At 42.7% G+C, this 27,957-nt stretch overlaps 1 protein-coding gene across 1 annotated transcript; it reads left to right on the top strand.

Moving 5' to 3' along the window:
- Positions 1–459: 459 nt before the first annotated feature.
- Positions 460–27,957, top strand: LOC110533595 (phosphoglycerate kinase). The gene is made up of 11 exons (XM_021617965.2): positions 460–745; positions 6,675–6,725; positions 6,853–7,008; positions 7,204–7,348; positions 15,372–15,475; positions 15,701–15,820; positions 21,582–21,696; positions 22,603–22,782; positions 23,133–23,310; positions 23,588–23,686; positions 27,205–27,957. The coding sequence occupies exons 1-11, from the start codon at positions 681–683 to the stop codon at positions 27,243–27,245; spliced, it is 1,254 nt and encodes a 417-aa protein (XP_021473640.2). The 5' UTR covers positions 460–680; the 3' UTR covers positions 27,246–27,957.

The following is a 27,957-nucleotide window of genomic DNA, read 5'->3' as shown; positions in this document are numbered from 1 at the left end:
AAGAAAGTAGAGGAAAATGGGTCAAGGGGGAGGGATCCTGAGAGGAGTGGTGTGAGTAGTAGATCTGTACCAGTACAGAGGGATAGGCCAACAAGTGATATATGATTCAGTAAGATTAGACTTTTAGCATTTATAGCAATGATTATCGACTGTACTGCATGTATGGAATGTAATTAGAAGAAAATTGAGATTGTGGTGGCAGCTGCAGAGAGGTATTTGGGTGTAGGAGACTTGACTTCAGAGGAGTTACAGGGTGTGTTGAGTGGCGGTGTTCTGTCCTTTCAGGCTGATGGCCTGAGGTAGGACTAAATAGATTTAAATAGTGGAATATGGTGGTGGGTTTTAGTTAGTGTAGGGTTAGATGGTAGGACATTTGTTGATTAAATATATATATTTTTTAAGCAAAGTACAAGTTATACTCCACCGTAGTAGGTGGCAGTAATGCAAAATGTCTTGAATGCCAACCGCAGTTAAACCGCATCGAAGTAGAAGAAGAACAACACAATGACAGTGCTGATGCAGCAGTCTCGTATTAGCTTTTGACCAAAGCTAACGTCCCGTCCATCAGAAGTTCCTCCCTGCGCTAAGGTCATTTCATTCGGGAACTACCCGGCATCAGCAGAGTGAGGTGAAGATCGGAACGAGGAACACAGCAGAGCAGGTGCAAGTAAAACATCAAAATGTCGCTGTCAAATAAACTCACCCTGGACAAGGTGGACGTAAATGGGAAGCGCGTGATCATGAGGTGAGTTCCAATTATGTGACTTCGAAGAGCCAGTGGAAAGGAGATTATACCATCGCTAGCGACCATCTTTGCCACGGTGATTCGTAACAAGAGCGCTACCGAGTTGCCTGCCAATTCGTTACCGGGCTTTCACACCAGTTGGTTTACCCCCTTAGTTCGGTTCGTTTGGGCTGGTGTGAACACTATCCGCACTCGGGAGCCCAGGTAGCACCAACATCTGGCCTGATTCCGGCATGCCAAATCTAAAACTGCTGACCTGGGTCTGGCAGACAGATCCGGACCGTGTCCGAAATGAATGACGGTAGAGACTAGGCGAGAGTCATTCGGCCTAGCTTCTGGCAGCCTGAACTGAGCCCAAAACTGCCATTTTAGGCCGGGGGTTAGTAATATTGCAGATATCAACCGAACTATAAACATAAATACATGTTATAAAACGTGTATAAATGAAATGTACTTTATGTGGGTGTCATCGTACGTATGTACAATAGCATGGATGACGTGACTGTGTTAGCCATAGGTTGTGTTCGTAAATTTAAATCTGGAGTGCCAGAATGTGCTCTGGGCGTTCGTAAACTCCAGAGCGTCGTCAGATTGCCCGTTTGTAAATTCAGAGCGTCGTCAGATTGCCCGTTTGTAAATTCAGAGCGTTTCGTTCTCGGTGCGTTTAGAGCGCAGACAGGACGCCCTGGCGGAGAAGTAGTCTTGATCCGAGAGTTCTGACCCAACAGCAGTCATGCTTGCTAGCTACTTCCAGACACAAATGAGAGAACAGCTCACTCTGACCATTTTACTCGCCCTAGCAGAGCTGGTTAGGCTGTTTTTATGTTATCCAGAGCGTTGGTGACTGCAACTGTGCTTCTGGCATCAACAAAAAAAATGTATACGCATTTTTGCCAACTTTTACTAATTTTCAACGAGCGTTTGTAAATGTCAGTTATTCTGCGCTCTGGCACACTCAGACGGGAGTGCTCTGAAATCGGAGTAGATAGTTGCAGAGGGAAGTGTTAATTCCCAGGGTCCCAAACCTGGCGGGACAATGTTTTTTAACGCGGAGTTGTAGTCAATGAACAGCATTCTCAGATATGTATTCCTCTTATCAAGGTCGGTCAGGGCAGTGGAGTCTAAGATTGCGTCATATGTTGGTGCAATGTTTTTGTGTGGTGATTTTCTGATAATTTTTTTTGTGCATGGCCATGAGGCCGAACACAATTGCATAATTTGTAGACTGCAAGAAGCCCAAACAGATAACTAAGCATAATCATTTCAAACCTTGCTACCAAGGGTTGGAACCATTTCTGGGAACAGAACCGAAAACTGCAAGAGTACGAAATTATTTGAGGAACAGAAGCGGAAACGAACATGATCTATACTGTTCCGGAACAGAACCGTTATTTTAAAAGCATGGGAACAGAATAATGTTATTTTACTTTCCAGGCAATTTTTTTTCTCCAGTCCCACAAAAATTGCAACAAAGTGAGTTTGCAAAGCCCTCTGTCACTAAGAAAGGTATTGCCCTAGCACTACACAGCTGATTCAAATAATCAAAGCTTGATGAGGAGTTGTTTTAAAAAAAATAAGCTGTGTAGTGCTAGGGCAAAAACCAAAACGTGCACGGGGCCCAGTACTGAGTTTGGAAAACATTGCTTACTGACAACATTACAATCAGGATTCAGAAATTAGGGAGAGGTGTAAAAAAAAAAAAAAAAAGGATTTGCTTTTTCAATACTGGTTAAGGATACTATAGTTATCACATTTCCCATTGGATGTATTAACTACAAAAAGGTGTGTTTTTAATTCTAATGCTGCTCTGCTCACACACACACATACACACACACACACACACACACACACATGCTTGTTAGCTAGCTAGATAATGTTTGCTCTGGTCCAACGTCAACCAACTTTGAAGTTCAATGACATTTAAAGTTCCTCCATAGAGACCGCTCTGCCGTATGTATAATTCTGTGGGCCTAATTCAGATAATGCATGTAATAATCCTAGTTAAGGATACTATAGTTGGATTTATTAAATCCCCTAGTCTATTGATGCACCGGTGTGTCAATCTAAGTAACATAACACAGTCCCCATCATAATTCCTTAGTTTAAGATAGAGATATTTTTTTTAATGGGCTGCGTCTCAATCCACCACATCCGCCTATGTCACCCTTCTGCATCTGCGGTGGAAAGTGGCAGGGCTACAGCGCTGTTTGACAGACTAGACCCAGATGTACAAAACATTTCTTACGCACAAACTTAGGAAGCTTCTTTAAAAAATAATACAAAAAAACTTCATAAGAGTGCAATTCCTCAACAATATCTTCAGATTTCATGATTTTCATTATATTTATTACAAAAAAATCTATTTACAATTAAATATCATAAAATGATTCTCACTAGGCAAGCGATTTTTAGCTAGCTATCTAGCAGGCAATGGAAATCATGTTAGCATATTTCATACTGAGATTATTGTTCTAAAACGTGTTATTTAGTTTAAAATAATATACTTAAACTTTCAGATGTTTGAGTGAATTATACATGTTCATTTGCTTTCATTAGCTTATTGTCTCAATGCCCTGAGTTTAAGACAAGTGTTTAGCTATCTTTGAATTAAGAACATTTCAAAGAACATGGAGGTGGTGGTGTGAGGGTGCTTTGCTGCTGACAGTCTGTGATTTATTTAGAATTCAAGGCACACTTAACCAGCATGGCTACTACAGCACTATGCAGCGATAAGCCATCCCATCTGGTTTAAGCTTTGGCCCACTATAATTTGTTTTTCAACAGAACAATGGCCCAAAACACACCTCCAGCCTGTCTAAGAGCTATTTGACCAAGAAGGAGAGTGATGGAGTGCTGCATCAGATGACCTGGCCTCCACAATCACCGACCTCAACCCAATTGAGATGGTTTGGGATGACTTGAACCGCAGAGTGAAGGAAAAGCAGCAAACAAGTGCTCCGCATATGTGGGAACTCCTTCAAGACTGTTGGAAAAGCGTTCCTAATGAAGCTGGTTGAGAGAATGCCAAGAGTGTGCAAAGCTGTCATCAAGGCAAAGGGTGGCTATTTTGAAGAATCTCATATAAAATATATTTTGATTTAACGCTTTTGGTTACTACATGATTCCGTATGCGTTATTTCAGAGTTTTGAGGTCTTCACTATTCTACAATGTAGAAAATAGTAAAAATAAAGAAACCCTTGAATGAGTAGGTGTATGTATAAGAAAGCGCTGGAAATAATATAATCTACATATAGTACAACCACTTCAAAAACATATTTATGATTTATTTTTGACTGAATGTATTTTGTAATCCATAGGTTGCATAATGTTTTTTATTTAACTAGGTAAGTCAGTTCAGAACAAATTGTTATTTACAATGACGGCCTACCAAAAGGCTAAAGGCCTCCTGTGGGGACTTGATGGGATAAAAAAAATAAAAAATAGGACAAAACACACATCACAACAAAAGACAACACTACATAAAGAGAGTCCTAAGACGACAACATAGCATGGCTGCTGCACAGCATGGTAGCAGCACAAAACATGGTACAAACTAGAGGTCGACCGATTAATCGGAATGGCCGATTAATTAGGGCCGATTTTTCAAGTTTTCATAACAATCGGAAATCGGTATTTTTGCCGATTCTTATATTTTTTTATACCTTTTATTTAACTAGGCAAGTCAGTTAAGAACACATTCTTATTTTCAATGACGGCCTAAGAACGGTGGGTTAACTGCCTCATTCAGGGGCAGAGTGACAGATTTTCACCTTGTCAGCTCGGTGGATCCCATCTTGCAACATTACAGGTCGCTAGCTAGCATTAAACCGCAATAATGACCTGCCTCTCTCTCGTTGCACTCCACTAGGAGACTGCCTGTTACGCAAAGGCAGTAAGCCAAGGTAAGATGCTAGCTAGCATTAAACTTATCTTATAAAAAACCAAACAATTATAATCCCTAGTTAACTACACATGGTTGATGATATTACTAGATATTATCTAGCGTGTCCTGCGTTGCATATAATCTGACTGAACATACAAGTATCTAAGTATCTGACTGAGCGGTGGTAGGCAGAAGCAGGCGCGTAAACATTCATTCAAACAGCACTTTCGTGCGTTTTGCCAGCAGCTCTTCATTGTGCGTCAAGCATTGCGCTGTTTATGACTTCAAGCCTATCAACTCCTGAGATGAGGCTGGTGTAAACGAAGTGAAATGGCTAGCTAGTTAGCGCAGAGTGCAACGAGAGAGAGGCAGGTCATTATTGCGTTGGACTAGTTAACTGTAAGATTGGATCCCCCGAGCTGACAATGTGAAAATCTGTCTTTCTGCCCCTGAACGAGGCAGTTAACCCAACGTTCCTAGGCCGTCATTGAAAATAAGAATGTGTTCATAACTGACTTGCCTAGTTAAATAAAGATGAAATAAAAGGTGTAAAAAAATATATTTAAAAAATATATAACAAAATCGGCGCCCAAAAATACAGATTTACGATTGTTATGAAAACTTGAAATCGGCCCTAATTAATCGGCCATTCTGATTAATCGGTCGACCTCTACTTTAGACTAGTTGAGTATCTGGAGCATCAACATTTGTGGGTTCGATTACAGGCTCAAAATGGCCAGAAACAAAGACCTTTCTTTAGAATCTCGTCAGTCTATTCTTGTTCTGAGAAATGAAAGCTATTCCATGTGAGAAATTGCCAAGAAACTGAAGATCTCGTACAACGCTGTGTACTACTCCATTCACAGAACAGAGCAGAAACACAGAAACAGTTGCCTCACAAGTCCTCAACTGGTAGCTTCATTAAATAGTACCCGCAAAACACCAGTCTCAACATCAACAGTGAAGAGGTGACTCTGGGATGCTGGCCTTCTAGGCAGAGTTGCAAAGAAAAAGCCATATCTCAGACTGGCCAATAGAAATAAAGGGAAGCCGAAGTAATTCCGCTACCCAAGAGTGGTAAAGCGGCCTTTACTGGTTCTAACAGCAGACCTATAAGCTTGCTTTTAGCAAACTTGCTTTTAGCAAACTGTTGGGAAAATGGTGTTTGACCAAATACAATTTTTTTTTTACCTTTATTTAACCAGGCAAGTCAGTTAAGAACAAATTCGTATTTTCAATGACGGCCTGGGAACAGTGGGTTAACTGCCTGTTCAGGGGCAGAACGACAGATTTGTACCCTGTCAGCTCGGGGGTTTGAACTCGCAACCTTCCGGTTACTAGTCCAACGTTCTAACCATTAGGCTACCCTGCCGCCACAATGCAATTTCTCTGTAAACAAACAGACTTTCTGCATGTTTCTAGAGAAGGGCACTCAACGTGTACTGCACTGACACAAATGACTGATTGGTTGAAGGAAATTAATAATAGGAAGACTCTCAGTTCCATTAGATTACACATTAGATTACACTGCCTAGATTTTATTGAGAGCTAGACCAGCTCTACCTAGCTAGGTAGCTAACAAGCTTGTGTGCAGAAAGGCACAAGAATTAAAATAAAAACACATCTTACCTTTTTGTAGTTAACTAACATTGAATAATTCATCCATTGTTCTCTAATAAAATATTTGGAGGGAGGGACAGGTAGCCTACACCATACTGGCAAAGATTTTCAGCTGGCAGGCATGCAGACACTGGAATACGTTTCTGAGTGACGGCGAGGGCTCTGCATAGGCGCTTTGTTGCATTTTTTTGTGGGACTGGGGGAAAAAATACCCTGAACATAAAGTAACATTGTTAACTGGTTCCGATGCTTTTAAAACGGTTCTGTTCCGAAACAGTATAGATCACTTTCTTTCTCTGTTCTGGTTCTGTTCTTCAACATCATTATTTTTCTGTTCTGTTCCCTGAACCGGTTCCAACCCCTGCTCAAAACACAATTCACTATTACTGTGTCCAAAATGGATGTTTGACATTTCTCTTTTGCAGGGTTGATTTCAATGTGCCCATGAAGGACCAAAAAATCACAAACAACCAGAGGTAATAATGAGCTTGTTTTAATTTGATCATCTATTAGTAATACACCTTATTAGACCAAATGCTGCTATGTCATTCTATAGGAGCCCTATTCTAGCCTTTGCTCATTCTTTGTACCTGTGTGTTCCAGGATCAAGGCTGCTGTCCCCACCATCAAGCACTGTCTGGATCATGGGGCCAAGGCCGTGGTGCTGATGAGCCACTTGGGTCGTCCTGATGGGAACCCCATGCCTGACAAATTCTCCCTGGAGCCCGTGGCCGCCGAGCTCAAGAGCCTGCTGGGCAAGTGAGACCTGGCTCCTTCCATGGCCCTCCATAGCTGCCTATTACCATGCACCGAGTGAAATATTACTCGTCCCAATTAATTAATCATATTTGTCATTTTGGAAATATTTGGATTCTTTGTACTTAGTCAGTGTTTCATTATGGAGCCCAATAAAGTACTCAAATGTACACGTGTTTGCTTTGCACTCATTCTCAGGGACGTGCACTTCCTGAAGGACTGTGTGGGTCCCGATGTAGAGCAGGCCTGCGCAGACCCCGCAGAGGGTTCCGTCATTCTCCTGGAGAACCTGAGATTCCACGTCGCTGAGGAGGGCAAGGGCAAGGACACCTCCGGAAACAAGGTATATCACTGGCTGCAGCCGCAGTAGCCATTCCCAGAGGCCTTTTCTATTTACATAAATGGAGGACTCCTGCCCTGCAGAGGCCCAAGCTGCAGCTGCGTCACCATCCTTTGGTGTTAGCGTCAGCAGGGCTGCTAAGAGCAGAGAAGAAAATAGAACCAAGCTTACAGTGGCATGAGTCACCAGTCAGACATCTGACTGAAAAAACAGTAATTTTTCAGATTGAGACCAGGGTAGAGAAAATGGTGTCTTATCTCGTCTGTTTGAGACGTACTGTGAGTACATCCATACTAGGGTGATTCCTTATGAAACTAGGAACATAAAAAGACCATGATTTGGGGGATTTTTCACAACATGCAATCCTTTGTAGGGAGGATTTTTGACACTAAGTGTACAAAACATTAAGAACACCTGCTCTTTCTATGACATAGACTGACCAGGTGAATCCTGGTGAAAGCTATGATCCTTCATCGAGGTCACTTGTTAAATCCACTTAAATCAGTGTAGATGAAGGGGAGAAGACCAGTTAAAGGATTTATAAGCCTGGAGACAACTGAGACGTGGATTGTGTATGTGTGCCATTGAGAGGAAGAATGGGCAAGACAAAAGATTTAAGTGGCTTTAAACACCGGTTTGTGTCAAGAACTGCAACGCTGCTGGGTTTTTCACACTCAACAGTTTCCCATGTGTATCAAGAATGGTCCACCACCCAACGGACATCCAGCCAACTTGACACAACTGTGAGAAGCATTGGAGTCAACATGGGCCAGCATCCCTGTGGAATACTTGACACCTTGTAGAGTCCATGCCCTGATGAATTGAGGCTGTTCTGAGGGCAAAAGGGGGCGCAACTCAATATTAGAAAGGTGTTATTAGTGTTTGGTATACTCTGTGTATATTTGACGTTTTGTATCTTAACACATAATTGAGAAATAATTAATTGAAGTTTTTGTATTTGTGAGATTTTGGCCTTACCAGGTTCTGCAAAGCAAACATTGGTGTCATATGAAGCGTACCGCTTGCACTGTAATATGAGTCGTATTTTGATTTCAATAACACATTTCTTACATTAAATGAGGATTATTGAAAAATATAAACCTTAATATTGAAATATACACATTTGTTTTGCCAAATTTTTCATTTTTTTGTCTTTTTCTTGAACATGATCTACTCTACGGGCAAATCAAAGTTCCAGAGTAGGATTTCTGCTACTTTTAGTTATGATCCAATTTGTAAGCATTACCAACACAGTGGATGTGAAAATAGATTCAAAATGGTTGCCTTTGCAGGATGTGCAATGATACAAGTAAAAGGAGGGCTGTGATTGGTTAAATTGATTGTCTACTATGCCAATTTCTCTGTATAAAATGGGCCATAACTTTAAAACCAGCAGAGATCCCGCTCTGGAACTTCGATATGCCCGTAGAATATATAATGTTCAACGATATATTGCAAAATTGGCAATCCTTCCTCCAAAGGACCCTTGTATGGTTAAATGTTGTGAAAATCCCCCAAATCATGCTCTTTTTTTAAATTCTAGTTTCAAGAGGAATCACCCGCTACAACAGACAGCAGCTCTTAAGAAGGTTGCACCTCTGAGAGTATTATGTCAATGCATAGGTTCATAGGATATGTTTTGTAGTATCTATGCTTGTGCCTGAATCAAAGGCCAGGAGGCTACTTCTACCACCTCCATCTCCTCTCATACAGCCGCGGTGCTGCCCTGACCTGCTGACATTTTGATTGAAGGGTAGTGGGTTGTCCCGGGCCGAGCATGTTGCTTTTCTTGCCATGTTAGCCCTGGCTGGTATGCAGCCCTTAGAGGGGGCAGAGGAGATGGGGAAAGGGGGCAGCTGTCAACCTTTCACAAGGTCCCCCGTTGGCTGGGTGGTGGCAGGCGACGGAGTAGGTAAGCCTAGATCTTACCCCTAACCACTGATTTGGGTTCTGATATTTTTTTATTCACCTTTATGGTTAAGGTTAGGATTGTGGGTAGCATAATCTGATCCCAGGTCTGTGGTTAAGGGTGAATTCTATGATAACCTGGTTGAACTGTTCTTGTGCCAACTCCTGCCATTTTGATGTGACTCCACAGATCAGCCTGGACCTTTCTGTGAAAGTTATAAACTTGGCCTGCTAAAGTGCAGTAGGAACTGGATCAAAAGTACATACAGTATATTCACGTGCAAGTACCCTGATCATGCAGTCATCTCCGCTGGCATTACTGTGGTATGTTCAACATCTTATAGATACACTGTATAGAATCGAAGCACCGCTGCAATGCATTATTTTATGTTGGTTACTTTCGGCCGCGTGTGCACGATTTAACTTGGGGACAATGCATGTGCTGGTGGCTTCGTTGCTCCGTGGGGAACTCATAAAGGCTCTCATATATTTTCCGTGGGTAAAATCAGTTAATCTGTCCTGAAGGCTCTCATATATTGGCTCATTTAAGCCCTAAAATAAATGTGTTCATTTGGGCCGAATATTGTATAAAATAAATTAAAATGCTCTGCATTCGTTGCATGCCTTTTTAGAATAAATAAAACTGGGTTGGGTGAATAACTTAAAATGTCCTCCATAAGCCTACTAATTAATACATTCATTATTGAATAAAAAACTTTCACATAATAAATTACAAGGTTGAAATAACATTTATTTTTCTTTCAATTTGATCTATGGAATCTAATTATCAATATAATATAAACTAGGCCTAGCCTACTCAAACATCATTGGCTTTAGCAAGGGCTGTGCAGATTCATTCATTCAGCACAAGGAGTTTTTTAGGATTCAGTTTAGGCTAATTATTAGAAATACCGCACTGCTGTTTGTCGGCAGCACACAATCTGTCAATCAATTGGAGTATTAGGCTATAGTGATAATGGCCTATGTAAAGTGTGTATCAATAGGCTAACAGTTGCATTTTTTTATATGAAAAGGAGAGGGAAATATTACTGATCTGCACTGCACACAGGAAAGCGTACAGATGACTGAGCTGATTGTCCAGTAGGCTAGGTGTGAATGTTCTGAAAGATCAACCATCTGAATACGAAACCCACAACCCCTTATGGGGGCCATCAGTGGGACAAAGTTTTGCTGAGTCTATTAGATTGTGTTCATAATGATATGTTAGGCTACGCTGTTAAACCCCTTTTTCATGGGCACACAAATCCAAAGGATTTATGCAATTGCAATATCACGCTTAAAAAAAAAAAAAACGCTTTTAACCAAGTCACCTAACTTGCGTGGTTCTTCAATAGGCTATGCATAGTCTAATATACCTTACTTGTTGGGTGCGCATTTGGTATCCAGCTGTTTAGTTAGGCCTTGTGATATTGTCGACCATCATCAACTGATCCAGGAAATATTATTTTGAAGGAGAGTCAAGTGACAAACCGCTGTTGTTATAGGCCTATAGCACACAATGCAAAAACAGCCAGTGTGGGAAAAGTGTTTGGAAGAATGTCCAGAATATTTTGCTAACTGCCGAAGCTGAGAAGAGGAAGAAGGCTAAAGAAAGCCTGCTGAAACAAAGAGCAACGGCGATCCGCCAAGCTGGAGAAGTATTGGAAGGGTACTTTGCAGGAGCTGCAAACTTTGAAACGGGTAAATAGAAGAAAATGTGCTCCACACGATGAAGCTGAAGACTTGAAGAGGAGGCTGAAAATGTTTCAAGGTCTCCTGTGCAAAACTGAAGAAGAGAAAAAGTGTCTTTGAGAAGAGGTTGATGACCTCAATGAAGAATGCACAGTCCAAGGAAAGTGCATTGAGAACTTGAAACTGGAGAGGAGTGAGCTACAGGCCAAAGTGGAAGAACTGGTGCAGGTACCCGAGAGTCAAGATAAAGAAACCGAGAATGGTGCGTCTTATACTGTTCCTCAAGCTGCCAAACCAGCACATTAATAGATGGTCACAGCCAGACGGACGCCCCACCAGATTTGATCTCCGTGAGTAGCCAGACTGACAGGCTTGATGAATCGCATAAGAATGATGCGTCTCAAAACTGCCCATCCCATGCTGATGTTAACCATGATTCATGTGAGTGTGACCCCAGTGCAATGCTGAAGGCCCAGTGCACTCAAGAAGAAGAAGAGTGGTGGTGGGATGCTGAGCGGGAGATGGAATATGAATGCCAAACGCTGAACTACCAGGGTCCCACTAACTCGGTGAGTGAATCCATTTCATATGGTAATGTTTCTTATGGGAAACATTCAGAACCAGAGATGGCAAATGAAGAGACATGAATGACTAACCACCATGGAAGTGAGTCTCACCTCCCACACCACAAGGTTGCAGCTGCCAGCCAGGAGGAGCCCTGGTACCAAAGTCGCCACAACAAAGATGGCCGCTCGGAAAGATTGGACCAAGTTGGGCCATTTCTGTAAACCATCGGTTCATTTGGTAAATATACCAGCTTTTGCCTGGTTTTGAACCTTGCCTTATATGCTGCACCTCTGAATTGTCTCGCATCACTATCCTCCTATGTTCCACACCTAGTGATCTGTCACATGTATTATAGACCATTAATACACTTGATTAACTTTGCCATCAGAACAGCCTCAATTCGTAGGGGCATGGTATTGTCGTGACGTTGCTACCATTAATGCGAAGATGGTTACATGGTATAATTACATACCACGTTCAATTATAAAATTAAATTAATCATATAACAATTTAAGTAGTAATCTGGGGCACCATGGGAAAAGTTTAACAAGTTACCATTTTCCAAATTAATTATCAGAATATCTCGATATACTATCCGTCATCCATCAATAATTTTCTCCCGTTTGTCTCATTCTGAGCGCCGTAATATCCTATAAATCTGCACAAACCCTAGTCGTCATGATGAATCGGCGATACACAAATTGGCTCTATTATTTATTTACTAACTAATGAAATAATCACACAGAATTACATACACACACAATAGTGTATACATTGATTACTAACACAATGCAATTAAAAGTCCCTAGTGGACTAACCCGATATGACGGCTGGTTACACAAAGTAACGGGGTGGGGAAAGAGAGCGGGAGAAGGTGAGACAAAGGAGCTCAACTATTGTACATACTAGAGGTCGACCAATTATGATTATTCAATACCGATTTATTGGAGGACCAAAAATGCCGACACCGATTTAATCGGCCGATTTTTGTTTTTAAATGTATTTACTTGTAATAATGACAATTACAACAATACTGAATGAACATTTTATTTAACTTAATATAATACATCAATACAATCAATTTAGCCTCAAGTAAATAATGAAACATGTTCAATTTGGTTTAAATAATGCAAAAACAAAGTGTTGGAGAAGAAAGTAAAAGTGCAATATGTGCGACGTAAGAAAGCTAACGTTATATGAAAACTGGTGGTTCCTTTTAACATGAGTCTTCAATATTCCCAGGTAAGAAGTTGTAGCTTGTAGTTATTATAGGAATTATAGGACTATTTCCCTCTATACCATTTGTATTTCATTAACCTTTGACTATTGGCTGTTCTTATAGGCACTTTAGTATTGCCAGTGTAACAGTATAGCTTCCATCCCTCTCCTCTCTCCTCCCTGGGCTTGAACCAGCAACACAACGTCAACAGCCACCATCGAAGCAGCGTTACCCATGCAGAGCAAGGGGAACAACTACGAGAAGGCTCAGAGCGAGTGACGTTTGAAACGCTATTAGCGCGCGCTAACTAGCTAGCCATTTCACTTCAGTTACACCAGCCTCATCTCGGGAGTTGATAGGCTTGAAGTCATAAACAGCGCAATGCTTGACGCACAACGAAGAGCTGCTGGCAAAACGCACGAAAGTGCTGTTTGAATGAATGTTTACCTGCTTTTGCCTACCACCGCTCAGTCATGTATGCTCAGTCAGATTATAGGAGGACACGCTAGATAATATCTAGTAATATCATCAACCATGTGTAGTTAACTAGTGATTGATTGTTTTTTATAAGATACGTTTAATGCTAGCTAGCAACTTACCTTGGCTTACTGCATTCGCGTAACAGGCAGTCTCCTTGTGGAGTGCAACGAGAGAGAGGCAGGTCGTTATTGCGTTGGACTAGTTAACTGTAAATTTGCAAGATTGACAAGATCGAGCTGACATGGTGAAAATCTGGTGTACTGCCCCTGAACAAGGCAGTTAACCCACCGTTCCTAGGCCGTCATTGAAAGTAAGAATGTGTTCTTAACTGACTTGCCTAGTTAAATAAAGGTTTAATAAAAATAAAAACGGCAAATTGGTGCCCAAAAATACAGATTTCAGATTGTTATGAAAACGTAAAATCGGCCATAATTAATCGGCCATTCCGATTAATCGGTCGACCTCTAGTACATACAGTTGAATACTACGCTTATGGTAAATATGGATATTTAACATCATAACAACCGCTCATTTGGGTTTTAGAAATGCAATGTACATATTTACGTATGTACGTCTTTGATCAAGTGATTTCAACAGAGATAGCAGTCTGTGGAGAGTAGTTTGACATAAGTCTGGTTGTCCACCAGAAGTCAATGTACTTAGTAGTTGTGGAAGTGGGCTATCTTTGTTCTAGAAGTGTTCGTTAGACTGGATCCATCAGAGTACCACACAATGGTGGGAGGAAAATGTTCTTCCCCTCTCCAACATGTAGTCTTTATCTTCTTAACTCGAGAGTTTGAGTCTTACAATTTCTGGTCTGGTAGAGTCTAACCCATTCGTGACATCCGGCTCAACACTGTCCGTATACTGGTCTCAATGGTTGATTATTCAGGGTACAGCTAGAACCATTTTACACGCCAGTAGCAACCCGGCAATATACTGGTCTGTAGAGATTTTCTTCTCTGTTGAAAGTTTCAGAGTTTCTAACCATTTCGTACCGTTCAGCTCACGCTGTCGGTCACTCTGTTTTAGCACTCGCCTTGGAGGGCGGTTCCATCACGTTGCCCCAATGTCTGTGGTTACATGGGTGTGGTTACTGACTTGGCAAAAGTCTGAAAAATCATTATCATTTAGAAGGCTAAAGTCACATTTCATCTTCTCACAAATAGTTTATTTAATCATATAAGTTATACAACATTTATATGTAAACCTGACCCCTTGAATGCGTACACTTTCAGAGATAGTTATTTAGTTATACCGTCCTTAACAATATCACAAAGCAATAACTGATTTGATAGGATTCTTGTCCCACCAACCATTTCCCACATTATTTACGTTAGAAATATTGTTTCAATGTACAACCTTTTTATATTACAGTACTGCATAGTCTCTCTCTGTTGTAACAACGGGATTTTTAACTTCCATTTCTGCAGAGTGGGAGAGAGAGTACCTGCAAGGTATTTATGACCTTCATAAAACTGGCCAACTCCCCCAGGAGAGGGGGAGTTTTTGAAACCTTTGGTTAGCCTGCACCTTTGATCTCCATCCAGGAGGCCAAGTCATGACAGTATTCTACAAAGTATCAAGTGTTCCACAGGGATGCTGGCCCATGTTGACTCCAATGGTTCCCACAGTTGTCAAGTTGGCTGGATGTCCTTTGGGTGGTGGACTGTAGTTGATACACACAGGGGAAACTGAGCGTGTGAAACCAAGCAGTGTTGCTTTTCTTGACACACTCAAACCGGTGCATTGAATGGCACACTTACACCATCCATGTCTCGGTTTGTCTCAAGGCATAAATATCCTTCCTTTCAACGGTCTCCTCCCCTTCATCTACACTGATTGAAGGCAATTTAACAGGTGACATCAATAAGGGACTGTAGCTTTCACCTAGATATACCTTTGTCAGTCTGTTATGGAAAGAGCTGTTTTGTACACTGTAGATATGGGTCATATTGTTGAATTTTAAAAAATGAACTATACCTTCACACAAATAATGACTAGGCATTGATACCATCTATATGAATAAATGAGGCCTCTGTATACCGCACAATGGGTCGTACAGCTCTCTATTCTAGATGTAATAGAGCCTGTTGGTTGTAACCTGAGCCCTCTGCCATCTGTAACAATGTGTTCTATCCTCTCTCCTTTCTCTGCTAGACCAAAGCAACCCAGGAGCAGATTGATTCCTTCAGAGCCTCTCTGTCTAAACTGGGAGATGTCTACGTCAATGATGCCTTTGGCACAGCACACAGAGCCCACAGGTAGGTTCACTGGACACTACTGTGGAGTGATGATTATTGTCCTTCAAGATAATTATTTTTCTGTCAAATCACTCATTGCCACTCCGTGTCTCCTACTTTCCTTAATCTTATTCTCTTCTTTCTACCTCTATTACTATTTTTTTCTGTCTCCTTGCTTCTCCTTCTCACACTGCTTTTCCTCTCCCTTTCGCCCCTTCCCCGCATACCTGCCTCTCCCTCCCCCAGCTCCATGGTTGGAGTGAACCTGTCCCAGAAGGCTGCAGGTTTCCTGATGAAGAAGGAGCTGGACTACTTTGCCATGGCTCTGGAGAAACCAGCCAGGCCCTTTCTGGCCATTCTCGGAGGGTAAGTAACTGGTCCACGGCTCTGGTTATGGACGGGGCTGGGAGAGCTCATCGGTGATCAATTAGGAATAAAGTACCCAGAGGCCTGCATCTGCTTCTCTGGTATCACTCTATTGAGCATTGGCTCAACAACTAGCAGCACAAAAAACACCCATGTTTTATATCAATTTTATTTGTGGAGTGTTCTTTGTTACATTCTCTTTCTGTTTCATAGTTGTATTACAACACGGTGACAGCTTTTTATAATGATACCCCAACCACCAAGACGCATGGTCAGCAAGATGCACGGTCAAATGAAAACATCAGTAGCCTAAAATCACTATAAGCGCCAAGTGTGCTTGATAAATAGTGAAAATCAGCACAAAAGCAATAATGGCATTATAATGAATGTGTCGATATGACAGCAGTCAGCCTATTATTTATACGTTGGATACCATGACGAATTGACAAATGTCTGTTTCTTTGTCATCAAAATGGAGGTAACGCATGATCTCTCTGAAGCGATCCCGTGACATGGTTTCTGTAAAGAAAAGTATCCCATAGATGTCTGACCAGAAGCTCTCCATATAGATGCTCTTTACACCGAATGCTCCATGGACACACAGGATTGAAATGAATGCTTCCAGTTCATCAACAGTCTGATCCCAGGCAGTGTCTCCTTGCTCCGTGTGCGCCTTAGCCACAGTACAGTCCCTGAATGCTGTAGCATGCCCATGTCACATAATCAACGACAGATGGTGAGTGCATTGCTGATGTTGTTTTTTGCTTGAGATGTAGGACCTGCGCTCTTAGTGATGAGATTTTGTGCTGATAATCGACCTATAGCGTTGTCACCGGCTTGTTCTAGGTAAACGGTGCTGCCCCTTCCTCGCTCCTGTCTCACTGTTTCATTTGGTAGTGGCACGGGCACATGCTTAGTGTGCACCGTTCTGCCTTTTTTGCGCTTAGACCTCTGTTATTCAGGCTGAGGCTCAGAATCTGAAGAATAATCATCAGCGATGTCAAGATTCATTTCTTCCCCGCCATCTGAGTCGTGTTCATTCAGATCTGGTAGCAGCCCTAACGCAGTATGTGCATCCATTCGTCTTGGTCTTCTTGCCATTTTAAATGATGCACTCTCTCATTGTGTACTCCAAGTGGGCCAGAGTAGACTGATAAAACTGCTTGGATTTGAAGGACTGATATAGGGTACACAGCATTTTGAGATAATAATTAGAATATACCAACACAATTGGTGATTACATCATTAAGCATCGTCTGCTTTCCCTCACTCATCAACTCACCCATTCTCACTCATCAACTCACCCATTCTCCCCCTTTCTCCGCATCACGCTTTACTTCATTTATTTAATCTGTTATAGGTGTGAAATTAGTTTAGGTTCAGTTTTGAGGCAATGATCAGGGTGATGTATCAACTGGGCACGGCACATTCCACGATCAGGAGAAGGAGCGGAGCAGGTCCTACTGTCAGGAGGGACAACGGGGAAAACCATTCAAAAAAGGACGTGCCCTCATAAAACTGTTTAACTAATATTAAAGAAGTTGATGTATTGCTTGCCTGAGAAAAAGTACCTCATGATAAGCTGTAGACCACACTACCAAAAGTTATCATCTATATTATTCATAGCCATCTATTTATCACCACAAACCAATGCTGGCACTAAGACTGCACTATAAGACCATAAGCAAACAAGAAAATTGTCATCCAGAAGCTGCGCTCCTAGTGGCCGGGGATTTTAATGTCGGCAAACTTAAATCTGTTTTACCGAATTTCTACCAATATGCAACCAGAGGGAAAAAAACTCTAGACCACCTTTACTCCACACACAAAGACGTATACAAAGCTCGCCCTCCATTTGGGAAATCGGACCATAATTCTATTGTCCCGATTCCTGCTTACAAGCAACTAAAGCAGGAAGTACCAGTGACTCGCTCAATACAGAAGTGGTCAGATGATGCGGATGCTACGCTACAGGACTGTTTTGCTAGCACAGGCTGGAATATGTTCCGGGATTCATCCAATGGGATTGAGGAGTATACCACATCAGTCACCGGCTTCATCAATAAGTGCATCAACATTGTTCTCTCCACAGTGACCGTATGTACATATCCCAACCAGAAGCCATAGATTACAGGCAACATCCACACCGAGCTAAAGGCTAGAGCTGTCGCTTTGAAAGAGCGGGGCACTAATCCAGATGCTTATAAATCCCACTACGCCCTCAGACGAACCATCAAACAGGCAAAGCGTCAATACAGGACTAAGATTGAATCCTACTGCACCGGCTCTGACGCTCGTCGGATGTGGCAGGACTGATCGGAAAAGACCGAACAGGCCCCCATTAACATTGGCGGGCTGTAGTGGAGCGGGTCGAAAGGTTGAAATTAATTGGTGTCCACATCACCAACGAACTATCATGGTCAAACACACCAAGACAGTCGTGAAGAGGGTACCACAACACCTTTTCCCCGCAGGACACTGAAAAGATTTGGCATGATCGTCAAAAAGTTCTACAGCTGCACCATCGAGAGCATCCTGACCGGTTGCATCAGCGCCTGGTATGGCAACTGCTCAGCATCTGACCGTAAGGTCCTACGGAGGGTAGTGCATACAGCCCAGTACATCACTGGGGCCAAGCTTCCTGCCATCCAGGACTTATATGCTAGGCGATATCAGAGGGAAGCCCAATAGATTGTCAGACTCCAGTCACCCAAGTCAGATTATTTTCTCTGCTACCTCACTGCTGCTACTCGCTTTTTATTATCTATGCATAGTCACTCTACCCCTACCTCCATGTACAAATTACCTCCACTAACCTGTACCCCTGCACGTTGGCTCGGTACCGTTACCTCCTGTATATAGCCTTGTTAATATTTACTAAATATATATACAGTGGGGCAAAAAAATATTTAGTCAGCCACTAATTGTGCAAGTTCTCCCAATTAAAAAGATGAGGGACGCCTGTAATTTTCATCATAGGTTCACTTCAACTATGACAGACAAAATTAGTTAAAAAATCCAGAAAATCACATTGTAGGATTTTTAATGAATTTATTTGCAAATTATGGTGGAAAATAAGTATTTGGTCACCTACAAACAAGCAAGATTTCTGGCTCTCACGGACCTGTAACTTCTTTAATGGCACCTGTTTGAACTTGTTATCAGTATAAAAGACACCTGTCCACAACCTCAAACGGTCACACTCCAAACTCCACTAAGGCCAAGACCAAAGAGCTGACCTGCACCAGGCTGGGAAGACTGAATCTGCAATAGGTAAGCAGCTTGGTTTGAAGAAATCAACTGTGGGAGAAATGATTAGGAAATGGAAGACATACAAGACCACTGATAATCTCCCTCAATCTGGGGCTCCACGTAAGATCTCACCCCGTGGGGTCAAAATGATCACAAGAACGGTGAACAAAAATCCCAGAACCATACGGAGCGACCTAGTGAATGACCTGCAGAGAGCTGGGACCAAAGTAACAAAGCCTACCATCAGTAACACACAACGCCGCCAGGGACTCAAATCCTGCAGTGCTAGACGTGTCCCCCTGCTTAAGCCAGTACATGTCCAGGCCCATCTGAAGTTTGCTAGAGAGCATTTGGATGATCCAGAAGAAGATTGGGAGAATGTCATATGGTCAGATGAAACCAAAATATAACTTTTTGGTAAAAACTCAACTCGTCGTGTTTGGAGGACAAAGAATGCTGAGTTGCATCCAAAGAACACCATACCTACTGTGAAGCATGGGGGTGGAAACATCATACTTTGGGGCTGTTTTTCTGCAAAGGGACCAGGACGACTGATCCGTGTAAAGGAAAGAATGAATGGGGCCATGTATCGTGAGATTTTGAGTGAAAACATCCTTCCATCAGCAAGGGCATTGAAGATGAAACGTGGCTGGGTCTTTCAGCATGACAATGATCCCAAACACACCGCCCGGGCAACAAAGGAGTGGCTTCGTAAGAAGCATTTCAAGGGCCTGGAGTGGCCTAGCCAGTCTCCAACCCCATAGAAAATCTTTGGAGGGATTTGAAAGTCCGTGTTGCCCAGCAACAGCCCCAAAACATCACTGCTCTAGAGGAGATCTGCATGGAGGAATGGGCCAAAATACCAGCAGTGTGTGAAAACCTTGTGAAGACTTACGGAAAACGTTTGACCTCTGTCATTGCCAACAAAGGGTATATAACAAAGTATTGAGAAACTTTTGTTATTGATCAAATACTTATTTTACACCATAATTTGCAAATAAATTCATTAAAAACCCTACAATGTGATTTTCTGGATTTTCTTCTCATTTTGTCTGTCATAGTTGAAGTGTACCTATGATAAATTATAGGCCTCATATTTTTATATAGGCCTCTCTCATCTTGCCCCACTGTATATAAAAAGTTATTTCTTAACTCTATTTCTTGAACTGCATTGTTGGTTAAGGACTTTAACTAAGCATTTCACAGTAAGGTCTGTTGTATTCGGCGCATCAAATTTGATTTGAACTCCAATTCTGTTTGTGATTTTAAGATTCTAACAATGGCAGTGTGTTCTATAGACTTATTTAGGAAAGGTCAAGGACAGTGGGGGTCAAGACTTAAAAAATGGCAGTTATTAAAACTATTTCCTTCACGAGCAGTCAAAATGACTGCTTTAGCTAGAGTTTCTAGTGTTAAAGTTTTTGAGTGGAATTCTCCTATCTTTTGGTATTTGTTTCATTAGTCCATTGTTGATATAGTCCCAAAATGTTTTGAATGTTAACAATCAAGATTTCCAGATGTAGATCTTTTGAAATAAAGCCAGTATTTGGAATCATAGGATGCTAAATGCATCCTACCTTCTGTATTTTGAAAGATGAATGTCTTTAAACTTGATTGCTGACATGAAAAATATTTTGCATATGTCAACAATGGACTAGTTTATTTTAAGTTTGTTTGTAATACTTCAATTTGTGTGACAGTACTCTACTTATGCATTCTAGTCTTCCCTTATCACTGGCCACTTTACAGCCTTGCACAGTGGGAAAGTTGAGCCACACACACAGCTAGCTACCGTTGGAAACATGTCGAAATTGGCCAGTGTCGGAGTCCATTTCAGCCGGGCATTGTGCAACCGCTATATCCAATCCGGTTCTCTCACTGCTGCAGTTCAGCTTTTTGGCTGAAAGTACATTTGATGTGAATTGGCTAATAAATAAGCCACACGACAATGCATGAAAGGCGGTAGGATTTAGTTCTAAATTCATTAAACAACAAACAAATAATGTAACACTAAAAAAATGACTATCTTCCTCAACTAGAAACCTTTCCGTAACTGAGTTTTACCATGTGTGTTTATAACTACGCTTACACTGCATTATGACTATGGGGCGTCGGGTAGCCTTGTGGTTAGTGTCGGACTAGTAACCGAAAGGTTGCAAGATCGTATCCCCGAGCTGACAAGGTAAACATCTGTCGTTCTGCCCCTGAACAAGGCAGTTAAAAAAAAAGGGGGCAGAATCCTCCTCTCCATTTCTTCCCTCCAGTGTCTCCCTTAAACAAAGTATCATCTCCCTCAGCCCCCCCCCCCCCCCCCCCGTACTCACCTCCCACTGTTCCTAGACCGTCATTGAAAATAATAATTTGTTCTTAACTGACTTGCCTAGTTATATATTTTTTATTTAAGTGTGTTTTATAATGGATTATAGATATGGGATTCAAATAAATGATCTTCATATCATTGTTTTACTATGTTTACCAGTTTTTCATAGTTTCTCTCTGTTGTGTGCAGAGCCAAGGTCAAGGACAAGATTCAACTGATCAACAACATGTTGGACCAGGTCAATGAGATGATCATCGGTGGTGGCATGGCCTTCACCTTCCTCAATGTCCTCAACAACATGGAGGTGAGTACAGGGGGGGGGCTGAGGGAGATGATACTTTGTTTAAGGGAGACACTGGAGGGAAGAAGAGTGGAAGAAATGGAGAGGAGGATTCTGCCCCTTTTTTTTGGCCAATTGTGTTTCTATCATAATTTTAACCTCTTTGATTGAATGTAACTCGGAACTCACTCGTGCCTCAGCACAATCTAGTTAAATCTGGGGTCACATTAGCTTTCAGAAATATGCATTTTAAAAAATAAAAAAAATCTGATTTGTCAACCATTTCACCGACTTTTTATATTGAACGTTTTTTTTCTTTGTTTTTTTCTTCAATAGAGTAATAAGGGGCATGCAACTATAGTTTTTCACAAAATACATTAGTGCAACACATTCGGCAGAATATCGTTTTCATTAGAAGTGCAATGCTATTTGGCTTACAATGAAAAAGCAAGGTATTATTTTTCAAAAATGATTTATGGCCATCAAATTTGTAATGTTTATCATAGAAAGAATTTTGCCAGCTACATTTCCTAATGTTTTGTTTGAAGTTAATCTTGCATTTTAACTTGCTACCAGAGGGAAAGTACTGGAGAAAAGTAGCCTACACATCAGTCAGAGCTCTGTCTGGTGATCCAATGACTTGAGAAAATGTATTGCAACTGAAGCAGGAAGTTACTCCTTCTACATGTATGATCTGGAGCGAACCCTGACTGAAGCTGAGCACAATTTCAACAAGAAACGTTTTAGATCTGCGTTTTAAAATGCAGCAAGAGAAGAAAAAAAATGTTTTGTCTTTCCTTTTCTGTGTGGAAAAACACAGAATCCTTTTAACGCGACCCCTAGTTAAATATGTTCAATGATTGACTGTGGTGTATATCATGGTGGTTGTAGTTAAAATGTTAAAATGAGTGATCCTCTCTTCCCTGGCAGATCGGCACCTCCCTGTATGATGAGGAGGGCGCCAAGATCGTCAAAGAGCTGATGGCCAAGGCTGAGAAGAACAATGTCAAGATCAACCTACCCGTTGACTTCATCACCGCCGAGAAGTTTGACGAGCATGCCCAGACTGGCAACGCCACTGTGGCTGCTGGCATCCCCGCAGGCTGGATGGTGAGGAGAGGAGGAGAGCAACCTGGGTCATGTTCATAAGGGCATGCAATGTAAAACATTTTGAAACGCTTTGTAACAGAAAACTAAAACAAGCTTTGGACAAGTCCAGGGAAGTCCCTCCAAGTTTCAGTCCGTTTTCTTCAGTTTGGTACCTAATGAACACAACCCTGATTGGGTTTTATTGTCTTCTTGAGGGGTGGTCATGGGAATTTTCCTTAGTTATTGTGCTAGCTAGCAATTTGATATACTGTATCACTTTCATAGTGAAATAAAATATAGGATATAGTTTTGTGTTGATATTGTAGATCAGTACGTAAAACTGTGTCCATCGCTCCCTCTGTTCTCCCCAGGGTCTGGACTGTGGACCCGAGAGCAACAAGCTCTTCGCAGAGGCTGTAGGCAGAGCCAAGCAGATTGTGTGGAACGGCCCCGTTGGTGTGTTTGAGTTTGAGAACTTTGCCAAAGGAACCAAGAGCCTGATGGACAAAGTGGTGGAGGTCACCAACTCAGGCTGCGTCACAATCATCGGTAAGACCCTCTACCACTGTTTACACAATTACCATGAAGCACGTCTTTCACCAGGCACCTGAGACAATGTTTGTAAATAAATACATGTTTACATTTATGCCTGCTCTGCCGTTTTGATTGGAAGTTTTTCTTCATCCACTCTATCATTCTCACCATTAGATGGCGCCAAATACCAACACCCTTTCTTCCTCACATCTATAGTAGTGAATGATCACCATCACAGTGATGGGTCTGTATGACCTTAATTTTAACCCCATGTTGTCTTGTTGATGCCCAGGTGGAGGTGACACAGCTACCTGCTGCGCCAAATGGGGCACAGAGGATAAGGTCAGCCATGTCAGCACAGGAGGCGGAGCCAGTCTGGAGCTTCTGGAGGGTGAGTGACGTCACCACGGTCTCATCCGGACTTTTGACCTATGTCCAGTTCAAAATCAACCCCTTAACCGCTGCCCCATGACACTATGTAGTTTCTTCCCTATTGCTTCCACACATTAAGTTGTTTCAGATCTGCAAGGTGGCATGATGTAGGGTCTGTAAGTAGATGCAACAGCAGACTAGCAACAAATGACTGCATTTCTGTATGGTAGTTCCCTTTCAATCAGTTAACTTCAGTACAACATACTATAGGGAGTTGCACTTTTGCGTCTTCTGTTGAAGGATCTACAATCACGCTTGACAAGGCAAATTAAATCCGGGCCTCACTGGAAGCCTCGCTTTCCATAGGTGATAAGTGTGAGGCTCAGATTCATTTCTTCAATTATTCCGCTCTTCACCTCAGTATGAAAAGAAACGATTCACACTACTAAAGCAAACAATTGGAATCTGGGTTTCGTTGACGAATGGACAACAGCCTGGTCCAACCCTCATTCAGCTAAGCTGATACTACATGGGTGTGCCCCCTTCATGGACCCGGAGGGGGCGGGGCTGATGCACTTATCTCTTATCTCCCTCACTAGCTTTAAGCACCAACTGTCAGCAGCTCACAGATTACTGCACCTGTACATAGCCCACCTATAATTTAGCCCTATCAACTACCTCTTTCCCAACTGTATTTTATTTATTTATTTATTTTGCTCCTTTGCACCCCATTATTTTTATTTCTACTTTGCACATTCTTCCATTGCAAAACTACCATTCCAGTGTTTTACTTGCTATATTGTATTTACCTTGCCACCAATGCCTTTTTTTGCCTTTACCTCCCTTCTCACCTCATTTGCTCACATTGTATATAGACTTGTTTATACTTTATTATTGACTGTATGTTTGTTTTACTCCATGTGTAACTCTGTGTTGTTGTATCTGTCAAACTGCTTTGCTTTATCTTGGCCAGGTCGCAATTGTAAATGAGAACTTGTTCTCAACTTGCCTACCTGGTTAAATAAAGGTCAAATAAAAATAAATAAATAAAAATGCACACCCCTCCAGTGGATGGCAAGCTAGCTGGCTACCTAGCACCGTTTGCTAACAAGGATGTGGATAATGCGAATCCTGAACAAGCACTGTCACTTTTCGGCTGCTCAGCTGGGTGAAGTTTTATTGTCCAGAGAGGCTGGTTAGGGTACACATGTAGTTTTTGGCAGTTCCTCCGCCTACTGGGTATAATGGCTTCTGTCATAGTGGTCATTCCCCTGGGATTACTATTGGTGTAGCCGTTCTACGCTGGGTCAAGTTTTATTGTCCAGAGAGGCTGGTTAGGATGCATATGTCGTTTTTGGCAGTTCCTCCGCCTACTGGGTATAATGGCTTCTGTCATAGTGGTCATTCCCCTGGGATTATTATTGGTGTAGCCGTTCTACGCTGGGTCAAGTTTTATTGTCCAGAGAGGCTGGTTAGGATGCATATGTCGTTTTTGGCAGTTCCTCCGCCTACTGGGTATAATGGCTGGGTATAGTGGTCATTCCCCTGGGATTATTATTGGTGTAGCCGTTCTACGCTGGGTGCTAGCAACGCGATTGGATGCATCTCGCCACCTAAACCAGTCGATTTGGGTGTCCCCGACATGCCTTCGGGCACTAGCCCAGTGGAAAGAACCCCGTCTAATGGGCCAGGTGTTATCCCGCAAGATGGCCATGACTCGTCCTACCCAAGGGTGGGGAGCGCTGTGCGAGGGTTGCTCAATTTGGGGAGTATGGACAGTGTCAGAGAGCCCAACATATCAATTACCTGGAACTTCTGACCGCGTCCTTAGCGCTCAGGCACCTCCCGTTTGTCGGCAAGCATATGCTGGTCAGATCCAACCACATGGCGATGGTGGTATACAGTACATCAACAGGCAGAGGGGGACTCAGTCCATCCCCTCCTCATCTTGGCCTGCTCCCTGTAGCTGTGGAACAGTGTGCATTTGCTCTCACTTCGGGTGATGCATGTTCCCATTTGCCTCAACTCGGGTGTGGATCTGCTATCCAGGGGGGGCCCTCTTCATCAAAATGGGGGCTACACCAGTGGCCTCTGACCCTCCTTTACACATTTCTGCCAGTGGTTCTGATTCAGCCCATGTGCAGAGAGTGATCCAGGAGGGCTTCATTCACTCATTATTTTGACTGCCCGTTGGCCCAGGCAGCCTTGTTTCACGAAGATCATTGTCCCAGGTGCATGGGCAGGTTTGACACGTGAGGCCAGAGATTTGGTTCCTATGGGCCTGGCCCCTGAAAGGAACAATCTGATGGCTAGAGGCTTTCCTCAAAATGTTATTGCTACCATTCCGTCTGCAAGTGCGCCCTCCACAAGAGGGCTATATGCATACAAGTGGAAAGCGTTTGAGCTCTGGTGCCGAAAGAAAGGGCTTGTTCTTTTTCAGTGGTCTGTGAGGGACATCCTTATGTTCCTACAGGAGCTTTTTCGAGCAGGGGTGGGGCCTTCTCCATGTTTAGAAGTGTACATGGCCACAATCTCAACATGTCATGTGGGAATTGGCAGAGCCTCGGCTAAACATGTTGGGGACCTCCACGCATTATCTGTACACCCTTCCTGTATTCAGTTTGCCCCAGGTGACTAAGGTGACCTTTGCCCCAAAAGTCAGGTCCTTAGCTTTTGAGCCATTTACTTTTTCACCACCACATTTTGCTTCATTGGCCTATGTCCGGTGCTTTACGCATGTACATTGAACAGACACGGGATATCCGGTTATGTGACCAGCTTTTTGTCTGTTTTGCTAATCCAGCTCAAGGCAGGGTGCTCTCCAAGCAGCATCTCTCTCGCTGGACTGTGGAGCCCATCTCCTACGCGTCCCCTCCGCCAGGCAGCTGACTGCGTCTTGACCATTGACTATAGGAGGGTTGACTATAGGAGATATTTGTGCTGCAGCAAGTTGGGCATCACCACACACTTGTGAGGTATTATCGCTAGGATGTCACTGCTCTCAGTTTAGCCCACAGTGTGCTTAATGCTGGGACAGGGGAAAGTCACTAGGCAGTGCTCCGAGTGCGCAATACCCAGACTGCCGCATCTGACAGGGTCAGGTCTTGGTGGTCTGCCATTAGCAGTTTCATTTAGTATCCATTGGGGCTGGCTTTGGGTGTGATTATATTTCCCCATATTATGTTCTTCCGAAGTTGACTGCCTAAAAGGGAATGTAATTTTATGACTATAACTACTGTTCCTTGAAGGAGGGAAATGAAGTACAACACCTGTTTGGCCCTGTGCTGCCTGTTCCTGGGCTGGGTAAAGACCAGTATTAAATTTGAATGAATGAATCTGAACCTCACGCTTATCACCTGTGGAAGGCGGGGCTTCCAGCACAGCACTGATTTTCATTGGCCTTGTCAGGTATGATTGTAGATACTTCAACCGAAGTCGCAAGAGTGCGACTCCCCATAGCGTGTTGTACCTCATTTCCCTCTTTCAGGGAACAGTAGTGCGGTGACCATATTGTATGTCCTTCCTCTCTGCCCACAGGTAAAGTGTTGCCCGGTGTGGATGCCCTCAGCAGCGCCTAAGCCCCATCCCCATCACCTAGGAGAGGTGGGAGTGAAGACAAACACACCCGCCTGAGTTTGGACACCCACCCAGCCCCCAAGGCAAAGTGCTCCCTAAGTTTCCCACCTGCGCTTGTCTAGCACCACCCCTGCTCTCTAGTCTACTACTGTCCAGACTGCTGACACAAACTGCAATATCTCTCTCGCTGCTACACGTGCCCAACATCTGCCATTAGCAGTTTCCACACTGAGGAAGTGGAGGTGTTCTCAGCAGAAACCACCCTCACTCCCTCATATGCACTTATGTTCCTTCGAGCTGTGTTTTTCAGAGACCAGTCAACTGCAGCTACAACTGTTGTCATCATACAGAAATGTGGGAATTTGTCATCTATATCGCCTGTGTAAAAGAGTGCTTGCTTGTGTTTGTTTGTATTACTCTTATATAGCCAGCCAGCCCAGGGAGTTTTTACAACCCTTCAAGCGTAAAAATGTGCTGTAACTCTATCTAGACCTTTATATTTGTTTTCACACAAATGTCTCTGTGTCAGTTGCCCCCATTGTCTCAACCATGTTTCTCCCCCCTGTTATGTCATCCATCCTATGATCCTGTGGCTTGTAAGATGGTTGTTACCCAGTGGTGGTTTCAGGGGTCGAGCTACTGCAAATCATGTGACCTGAACAGACCCTCACAGAATAAAACAGTTGGTGTAAAATAAAAAAAAGTGACTATTTA

Source organism: Oncorhynchus mykiss, chromosome 10, assembly GCF_013265735.2.
Source record: "Oncorhynchus mykiss isolate Arlee chromosome 10, USDA_OmykA_1.1, whole genome shotgun sequence".
Taxonomy (NCBI): domain Eukaryota; kingdom Metazoa; phylum Chordata; class Actinopteri; order Salmoniformes; family Salmonidae; genus Oncorhynchus; species Oncorhynchus mykiss.
Note: the sequence above shows the minus strand (reverse complement) of the source record. Positions and strands in the feature narration are given on the sequence as shown.

Excerpts from the sequence above, each read along its gene's own strand:
- LOC110533595 (XM_021617965.2), top strand. The coding sequence starts at position 681 with ATGTCGCTGTCAAATAAACTCACCCTGGACAAGGTGGACGTAAATGGG. Across the intron at positions 15,821-21,581 it reads TTTCTGGCCATTCTCGGAGG|AGCCAAGGTCAAGGACAAGA; the intron begins GTAAGTAACTGG and ends TGTTGTGTGCAG. Across the intron at positions 23,311-23,587 it reads AGGCTGCGTCACAATCATCG|GTGGAGGTGACACAGCTACC; the intron begins GTAAGACCCTCT and ends GTTGATGCCCAG.